Source organism: Ornithodoros turicata, chromosome 1, assembly GCF_037126465.1.
Source record: "Ornithodoros turicata isolate Travis chromosome 1, ASM3712646v1, whole genome shotgun sequence".
NCBI classification, from domain to species: Eukaryota; Metazoa; Arthropoda; class Arachnida; order Ixodida; family Argasidae; genus Ornithodoros; species Ornithodoros turicata.
In genome coordinates, this window is record NC_088201.1 from 6,800,895 (window position 1) to 6,810,803 (window position 9,909).

At 48.0% G+C, this 9,909-nt stretch overlaps 1 protein-coding gene across 1 annotated transcript; it reads left to right on the forward strand.

The window, feature by feature from the left end:
• Window positions 1-2,845: 2,845 nt before the first annotated feature.
• On the forward strand, window positions 2,846-8,035 carry LOC135377405 (uncharacterized). Its single transcript, XM_064609783.1, has 3 exons — window positions 2,846-3,251; window positions 4,675-4,877; window positions 7,527-8,035. The coding sequence occupies exons 1-3, from the start codon at window positions 2,933-2,935 to the stop codon at window positions 7,959-7,961; spliced, it is 957 nt and encodes a 318-aa protein (XP_064465853.1). The 5' UTR covers window positions 2,846-2,932; the 3' UTR covers window positions 7,962-8,035.
• The last annotated feature ends 1,874 nt before the right edge of the window (window positions 8,036-9,909 follow it).

A 9,909-nucleotide genomic window follows, 5' to 3' on the forward strand; every position in this document is an offset into this window, starting at 1 on the left:
ATCCATTCCATCCATGTGGGGTATGAACCCGACATTGGCTAGAATAACGGGAATATTAACTAAAACCCAGGGGGGAAAAGTGGCGACTGCTCTGACGCCACCGCTGCAGGCACGACGGAGAAACTGGCTGTGACGTCAAAAGCAGACGACCTTAGCCACCATGTTTGCCACTGCCGGGCTAGCTTGGTGCAAGCTGGGAGTGAAGCAAGGATGTAAGTGACGTCAGACCGCTTGCAGGGGCTGTGTCTGGCGACCGCTCGACGATTTCTTTTCTTTTTTTTTTCTTTTTTGTTACGCGTGAACTGCGCCCGCGTTGAATGCAAAGCCAAAAAAGGATATATTTCTGATAACAGTCGTCCACAGCGATCACGAATCACGAAATTCGAACCAGGACAATAACGCTGCTGCCAACGGCCACTATACAGTCACCCCTGAGGAAGGAGCCGAACTGGCTCTGAAACGTCGGGTATCCCCTTTCTGTTCCTTGGTCGGAGATTTTCGTTACCGTTATTAATGGGGAAGCATTACAAGGCTGATGTTGTGCGAACTACGCAATAATGTCCCAACAATGATATCGAGCGATGTCGGCAGTGGAATGCAGGGTACGACAACACTGTGCCTCGCTGAACACCTCTATCGTACTATATGAACTATATGAACACAAAAGAAAAGGTGTGGGCAAAAGCGATGGCCCCCGGCCTTCATTCATTTATTCTTATTCGTTTGGTCTATTAAATTTTTACACCACATACAGTATGCATTTTTTTCTTAATTCATGTTAGTACCGCGAAGCAACTGTGGCTAGGAGCGGAGTACAGACGTGGACAGATGGAGAGAGAACAGCAGGAAACGAGTGGGGGACAGGGATGTTAGTATGCGTCCTGGGCCGACTTCAGGGGGAACTGCGCTGACATTCGTCTGGAAAGTCTGCCGGAAAACCCAGGGAAAACCTCGGACAGAACACAGCCGGTGACAGGATTCGAACCCGCGTCACCTTCCAGTCTCGGCGTGGAAGGCGATCATCCGTATATACGACTACGCAACGCGAGCTGCATGGTGCAATATGTTTGTGAAGGTCTTAATAGGCAACAATGAACATTGCTGCAGTCGACCAGGTATAGATAGGGCCTGACTTTTTAGGGTTAAACCCGTATCCGCCCGATATTTACCCCCGAACGAAATCTGTAAAATTCCGGTTTAACCCGAATCTACCCGAAAACATCCGGGTCGCGTGGCACACTCATAAGCGTGCATGAAAATAAAGTTTGATAACATTGCTAAACATTAGTTCCATGTTAAGACAAATTTTTATTTTAAAAAAAAATCACCCGAATACACCCGAATTCCGGACGACAGAATATGCCGTAACGGGATTTAACCCGAATACACCCGAATTTTCAAATGAAAAATATCACCCGATATTTACCCCCCGAATTTGGCCAAAAAGAAAACCCGAAAAAGTCAGGCCCTAGGTATAGATAGCACTTATTCACGTAAGAAAACAGAGAAACGAAAATAAGGGAAGATGACCATGCTATATAAGTAGGGAGTGACTTTTTCGGGTTAAACCCGATTCCGCCCGGTTATCCCCCCCCCCCCCCCCGAACTGACCTCCGACCAATTCGGGTTAAACCCGATTTCTCCCCGAATTCGACTCACTATGAAATCCTCAAGTGACGTTTCCACTGAAGACGAACAAAGGTCGCCACGTGTAACACATGTAAGAATGGGTCACTTACGTTCCCAGCAATACACCCATGTGTGTTAACACTGTCTATGTCTTCGGGGATTACCACTTCAAAGTCAGGATCCCGCAAAAAAAAAAAAAGAGAGAGAGAGATTAGGAAATGACTTAATAGACAAGAGGAGAAACAAAAGACACCCGATAACACCCGAAGGCACAATTATCACCCGATTTCTCCCCGAATTACAGATGTAAAAAATAGCGCCCGATTTTTACCCCCCGAATCTGAGAAAGGCATTTAACCCGAAAAAGTCACTCCCTATATAATATAAGTCCAGTAGGCTGCACCAATCGTGATTTCTTGCCTCTCTCGTACTCTCCACGCGCAGGCAACAGTCACGTCATTCGTCCTGCCGCTTTAAGAAACCGAAAGGAAAAGAAACGGAAACGGGATTTGCTTTTAGTTCTTTCAGCGACTGGATCCACGGAAATGAAACACGCTTATGTTATGTGCTTGTGGGGGCAAAGAACGCCTACAGTGCACACATCTGGATGAAGTTCCTTTTGACTTGCATCTCAAGCCTAGAATATCTTGGTGGTAATGCTGTATAGGGATCAACACAAACCCGTATCACTCTGTTGGTCAATGCGCCTGAGAGACTTCACAACATTGCGCAAATTGATTCATTTATAAATGTTCTTACACGCCCTATATGACTACATCTTGTGTACGTTCGAAGTAGTGTGCCGGGTCACCAGATGCCAGATGAAGAGCGTGCTGGTTGAAACTCCGCATGGGGGTCACCAGGCTACCTGCTTGGGCACATGCGCAGGCCTATCTGTATATGTCCTCGGTATGGTATCTACTGAAGGCTAGTACACTTGTGGAGCCTTTGACAAAGTCACTCTCCAGGTTGCTAGCAAACAGCAATTTACCTCCTTTCTCTTTTGTAAATCCTTTATCGCGTCTGAACTTTGCACTGCTCACAAACAACGCTGCACGAGGCGCAGTTTGTAAAGGAACTACCAAACGCGTCACCTACCAGGGAGACGGGCCGTACCATGACTAAGTGCAGAGATAAACGCATCACCTGAATCTTCATCTGGATCTCTTGAGTTGCGCTCGGATATTCCCAACGCGAGATAAAACGAAAGTCAGTTCCGGACTGGTGGGTCCTGATATCTTTGGAACGACGCCTGCCTGAGAGAAAAAGCCAGCGTACGCCCCCTTTGAGAATCACTGCCCCAATGCGAAGGAAAAGGAAGCAGCCTGTCTGCACGGAGCTGGCCCCAGACAACAGCAGCCACGGAGACGCTGCGCGATACTCCTCGGATAACCCACGTCCTGCCGAAATGTCTTCGGTCGACGTCAAGTTCGACACTCTAGCAAAGCCCATGCACAACGATGCCTCCCTTCTGGAGCTTTTTGCGTTGATTGAAAGCAATCCTTGCATCTGGAAGAATGACTCGAAGAACTTCAAGAACATTCACTTGAAACGGCGTCTATGGCGTCGTTTTGCGTGTCACCTTCAGCAGCGATATCCCTTGATGGGGCCTTTTACACCTGGTAAGCAGCATTGCACAAATTTCGATTTTTTTTTTTTTAGGAATTTTTCCAACGATTGTAGAGATAGCTTGGTTAGAGGTTCGTTCGGATCTTGCAGGTATGCGGTTTCACTGTTGTGGACTGTCTGCGAAGCTTACGCGAAACACGTAATTACATCGAGAATAGAAGTATAATGACACTTGAAAATCCTTTACCAGTGGTGTCTTTCGCGTTGGGGGAGTTGTCTTTTTCGAAGTTACGGAACAACAACAGATATGTTCTGATGATGAAGTGGGGAGGTTTTCCACTCTAGGAGTGGAACGCTACCCCATAGCTAGGGGTCTAATAGGAGGTTGCCATAAAGTTCCCGAATTCTACTCTCCATACTCCAGCAAAATTCAGTATTTGAATACAGTCAAACTCCTTTACAACGAAACTCAGGGGACAGCAAAAAAAATTCGCAGTAAAGGTATTTTCGTTAAAAAGGATGTCCATTATTGGACCTATAGGGCTCCAGCGGGACCGCAAAAAAAATGTTGTAGTGGTATTTTCGTTAAAAAGGTGTTCGCTATAAAGGAGTTTGACTGTATCTTTTCTGTCCGGGTCTACATCTCCCAAGAACAACTACATATCTAATGGCATCAAAGTGGAAGTTAAGTCGCATGGACTCGCTCCCTCTAACGTTTTAGTGCCAACTGTAGGATGGGGACGTGCGCAAATGCTTGCCCACATCACGGTTCAAAAATAGTACTGCCCTCGTCCTGATAACGAAGCGCTATAGGCCTGCGCCCCTCCACGGCGATCATAAGAACGCCGGTCTGAAAGGAGACTGCCGTTTCGAGCTTCTTGGCTCTCATTGGCACAGCATAGGATGAGACAAGCGCAAGCTTGCCCACATCACGTTTCAAAGAAACTAGAGGAGATTTGGGGGGGGGAAAATCCTTGCATCCGGGAACAGCACTGCAAACCTTGCCGCAACCACAAAAGCCTTGCGCAAACCGCAGCACCTTGCCGGGAATAGCAGGGTACTGGGGTACTGCCCCGACGACCGTATTGCGGGCCGCGCATTTAGAGACACGGCTCACGCGGTGGGCGGACCGCGTTATCAAGTGGGGGGGGGGGGGGGGGGGGGGTAGTCCCCGTCAACCGAAACTTACGGGGACGTCGCACAAACAACGCTGAAAAGTCTCGCAGTACTGGAACATGATACAATACCGAACTGTGCCTCGAACATTCCGTTACCTATCCAGAGGGCCGACACACAGACGCATGATCTTTTGAAACTGCGTAGATCTCACGTTTACATCCGCTCTTCTATATACCTACTATGCCCTAAGGAACGCCCGCATATCATCATGGCAGGGCCACAGCGTTCGTACGGACGAAACTTGTAATATATATGCAGGTTAGATCTCAAGTTCTGTATTTTGTATTCCCCTGGAAGACAACCTACGCTACGTGTACAGCATCAAGCGACGTCAGTACTACGACGAGCTCAAGGAGAAGACTGTGCGACGCAAGTCTGGTGTCCTGGAATATACAGGTCGTTGGAAGTTCTTCGATTCTCTCAGCTTCCTTCGGGTCCACTCTGAGCCTTTCCGTTCTTACGTGCAGAGCGCAGTGCTTCACTTTGAAGAAAGCGAACTCGTGAGTGCGCATTTTCTTTCTAACAGCTCCATATTGCGTTGGATTTAGGAAGATCTCTTGTGCTGATGTTCCGACAATGACTAAGCTTTGCCCATAAGCTTGTTTCGTAACTTCGACGTTGTTTTGATAAGCGCGTACTAACGCGTGAGTATATACGTACGTGCTCTCGTTATCCACAGAAAGCGACAAAGAAACAAATTCCGGCATTGAATGAAGCTGTAAGAAGTTCCCGAACGTTTACTTTGATGCATAGTTCATATGGTAGCTCACACACAGGCAAAACGAGAGAGAAAATGTGCTTAAACCAGACTTGTGCGTAACGCGTTACTAGTAATTGCGTTACTTGTAATCAATTACTTTTTCGAGTAATTTTTCGAGTAATCAGTTACTTTACTGAGTAATCGATTACTCAGTAATTGATTACTTTTCCGACAGAGATTATCTTTCAGATGTTCTGCCCCAAGTCAAGCACCTCAAGCCTTTGTTGGGCCGTTCTACTATAGCCAGCGAAGGCCATTCTAATAACGTTCTGGAATTGCAGTATCTCTCTCCCTAACCTCTTCCTACACCAGTGTGGTGGTACCTGAAGCTTTGGAGGTTTAGTGAGTCATGGGGAAGTTTCACGCAATGCTCTTCAACAATCGGGTCAACGTCGTCCCTGTCGATAAATACAGCAGACGTACAGATCTACTACTCCTACACTTTTTCGTGTTATTTCAGCTGTTCCGCTGTTGAACCTTTTTCTTCTTTCTTTTCTTTTCGGAGGTACACAAAGACGGGTATAATTTGCGTGGATGCAGAGTAAGGACCGGAGTAACGCGTTACTTTTCTATTCGCTACTCAATTGCATTTGGAGTCGAGTAATTCGTAACGGTAATCAATTACTTTTTCCGTAGAAGTAACGGTAATCAATTACTTTTTCCGTAGAAGTAACGGTAATCAATTACTTTTTTCGAGTAACGGGCACAAGTCTGGCTTAAACATTACAGCAGAGTCATGTATATGTGTGATCTCAGCACAGTTCCGCAGCAAAACACCTCGCAGATGACGCGGCTCTAGCAGACGACGTTTTATATCCAAGAGACTGAACTGCGCTACCTTGGGGACTTAAAAGGAGACTTCGCAAGGATCCGAAAAAAACTTAGGGGAGCATCATACCAAACACGGACCGCTCCCTTGATACCGAATACAACATTCGCATTCGTTTTGTGCGAGTAATTAATCCGTAAAAGATGACAATACCAAACCGAAACCAAAATGCAAAGCGCACAGCGGTTCGCCCGGAGGATGATGCTGTGACGTCAGCCAGCATTGTCGTCTGCTACGAAGCTTGCACTCTTCTATGCCGGATGACGCCAGCAGTGTTGCTTTCAGCGCCCTCTTGCTTCACAGAGACGAAACGCTCACTTCGTAATAATTCGTTGGAATAAAATCTGCGCACTTTGGGAACGCGATATTTCGTATGTATGTTACTGACACCCCAGGGGTTACCGCTATGTCCTAATCTTTGTGGTGATTTTGTTGCGGAGTCCCACTTTAAGGCTGGTTTAGAGTCCGACGTAGTCTTCGCCCATCGCCGCCCGCGTTCTGCGCAGACAGCTAGCGTTCGCTATACCTTCCTCATCTAAACGGAATCATAGTCTGACGCGATTCGGCGCAGCGCAACGAAAACACTACCGGAAATTTTCACATTTTGTAGTGGGAAAGAAGTCGTGTCTGGCAACTGTACCCGTGTGCTGGAATTCGACTAAAGGCAATCCGTGTTCCCATCGTTGGCACTGTTGTTTGTACAACTGTAATACGGTTGGTACCCCCGAACGATGACATTGAATTGAAGAAGAAAGTCGCACGTCTTCCCAGCTGTTCTCGTCCTTTTGCTTGCCTCTATAGTCCATCAGTCGCGTATTATAGGCACAGATATGTTTGTTCACAGCTTCGATCAAATGCTTAATCCGCATCCGACCTCTCGCCATCCGCATCCGATCCGCACACCTCAGTAAGCGTTAAATTTTTATCCGAATCCGAAAGTATCTTGAGGATATCCGCGGATATCTGCTTCCATCCGCGGATGGTGCAGGGCTCTAGTGCGTTGCCGCTGCGCTTCGCCTCGCCGAGTGTCGTGGAACTATAAGCTCACCGGCGGCGGCTCGCGCTGCGCGGCGGTGCGCTGCGCGTCGTTACGCCCCGTCGTACTCCGTCGGACTCTACACCAGCCTTTAGTGACGGTTCAGACGAATACCTCTTTCTGTTACGTAACGTTTAGACAGTGTTGGCGCCTGGATTCCGTATATGCCGTTCAAACGATCCTGTTACAATCCTCCACTACAGCCGAAACCCGGATGGCCAACGACTTTCATCTGTTCTTGCTTAGCGATGAACGCAAGATTACAGGAGACCGGGCTGAACACAAATACAACCACCATATTCATGACGACGTTCTTACTAGCCGCGGTTACATGAACCCGACAGAAACGGGTCGAGTTGGCTTATCACACCTCCTTGCATACATATCATTCCTCCCTTGACTATATTGGTAGACACGGCTTGATGGGAGAGGATTTGCTGCGATAAACCAACTCTACCCGTTTCTGTGGCGTTCATGTAACCGCGGCTACAGTCGCACTCAATGCTTTAATTTCTTACCAATAGGCTGTCCTCGATGAATGCGCCGACTCCACATGCTTGGAACAAGACAGTGGGATAGCCGTCGACATCGACGTTGAGGACTCCCCCTTTGGAGCCCCAGAGATTCGAGAAGGCCCCGTGGACTGCACGCTCGCGTCATACCAGAAGCAACGGTTCACCGGCGAAAGATCTCCACTTGCAACTGAGCAGAGTCCAAGCTTCCCCGACGCTAAAAGACCCCGAACGGACACTGATGACGTATGGCAGACACCCAAAGTTGAAGCTGTACGGTCTCTGACTCCCTGTGTTCCAGCACCATTGTATGACGAGTGTGATCAATTCGGCAACATTATCGCGAACTACATGCGTCGCTTATCTGAGGAGGACAGGTTGGAGTTCCACTGCCACATCATGAATAGTATCAACGACTTTTTCAAATGTTTGAGTAGGTACGCGTAGCGCTGTTCGAAGTCTGTTTACTCTGTTTACTTTCTGTGAATCCGTGTAGATGACACGTGATCAAGCGGTTGCGACATGTGTGCGACATGTGATCCGCTTGCAACAGCGCCAAAATGGTACGTGAAATTGTGTAACAATCCATACCTCAACAGGCGCATTCTTTGCGACGACTCCCGAGCGAAATTCCATCAAATAAAGTCGTCGTCTTTGTTTTCGATGCGACGTATTGAGCATTGTCATTTCTCTCTTCAAGATCTCGGCCATGTCTTGAGTAATCGATGCTGGGGGTAAATTAGGACATTCACAAGATGCCAAGTTTGCAGGACAGTACCCATGGAACATACAAGTAATGATGTCTTGCACCCTCGGTACCGGGTTCGAACCCGGTCGAGGATGCCAGCAACTTGGTGGGTGGCAGGGTACAAGTTGGACACGTCGTCTCCCGCGTGGTGAGCGGTGTGCTGTGGTGAGCACCTTATGGAGTTTGACATCAACGAGCCTCTCTGCCGTGCTTTGATCACCTGACCTGCCATCTCCATCATCATCCTTCATTCTCTACAATTGGCACAGGGGCAGCGCCCAGCCTGCTGGTCGGCATCAGCCCCATCTTCATCGTTTCTTTATGTGTGTGTGTATGTGTGTTTCATCGCACGTTAAAGAACCGTCAGGTGGGAAAAAGGAATCCACAGACCGACCGCTGTGGCGTTGCTCGTGACCTCAGTTGTCTCGCGCCGTAAAACCCCCAATTATTATTATTGTCTTGCACCAGCTGACTTAAAACTAACCATGATTATCCGCCTAACGTTCTGCTCTTTCCTCGGCGTCTTTTGGGAATTTATTGCAACACCAGAGATATAACCAGCAGGACCATGTATAAATTCCACGAGTTTAAACCGGGTTATGGAACAATTCACACTACATTCGTGCGTTTTAGATCCGAAGGAGAATGGAAAATATGATAATATTGAGGCTTTGTATGTATTTGTCCCTTCTGTGTTGTTCCAGCCTCAGAACATCAGTTCTTTCATGTTCAACAGTTGCCGCCTGCGTCGATCCCGTCGTATGAATGTGTGTGTGAGTGAGCAAAAATGTAAGAGTGAAAGGAGGATGAGTGAGAGAGAGTGGCTGGTTTGTCCCTTCAGATGGACGCACCCTGGAAAGTCCCTGAGAAGGCGTGTTAGCTTAGCTCGATCGCAGTGTTTCTTTGAAGCGGGTGACGTCACATTGCTAAGCTTCGATTTGATAACTTCAGTATCGTTTACGGGGGTGGTGCTATGAGTAATCTTAAGTAATTTATTGACGAACAGTGAAAAGGAATATTCTTGGAAACAGTGTATCATTTGTTTGTGTATAGTCTCCCTGCTCCGGGTGCCTCATACCCCCGATTTGGGTGCGCCAAAAGAGGGGCGCCTACTTAACGCTTACGTGACCCTATACTTGCTGTGTGAACCTGATAAGTTCACCGGCATCTCTGTTGTTCGCGACTTTCGCGGGGTACGCTGATGTAGTGTGAACGGAGTGTTTTTGAAGCGGAGGACGGTATATAGTGCCGGCCTTCCCGGGCGTTCGGAGCACAGTGTGAACGAGAGGGTCGCGAAAGCTGTAAAAGCGGTGAATGAGTTTCCGGCGTTCGCGGCTTTCGGTGATGTAGTGTGAACATGGCATTAAACGTGAAAAGAGAATAAAGAAAAGAAAACGCTGGCGACGCAGTAAAGGTAGATCGAAGCAAAACCTCGTGTCGCAAAAGAATGACGGTGGGGAACCCCCGATATTTCGAACATCGGCAGTGATGATGATAAGAGGTGATGACACCCACGCCAGCGGAGCGTCCAGATAATGTTCGCTTTCCAGGCCCCCTCGCCTGATCGCCATCTCTCGGCGCGCAGTAGGACTGACAGGACCGCCAAAGGTTATAACTATGCCTTTCCCGGCGTTGCAAGCGAATGTC

Bases quoted from the DNA above. Each gene is read 5' to 3' on its own strand.
- LOC135377405 (XM_064609783.1), top strand. From the start codon at position 2,933: ATGCGAAGGAAAAGGAAGCAGCCTGTCTGCACGGAGCTGGCCCCAGAC. The intron at 3,252-4,674 runs GTAAGCAGCATT...TTCCCCTGGAAG, and splicing joins GATGGGGCCTTTTACACCTG to ACAACCTACGCTACGTGTAC. The intron at 4,878-7,526 runs GTGAGTGCGCAT...TCTTACCAATAG, and splicing joins ACTTTGAAGAAAGCGAACTC to GCTGTCCTCGATGAATGCGC.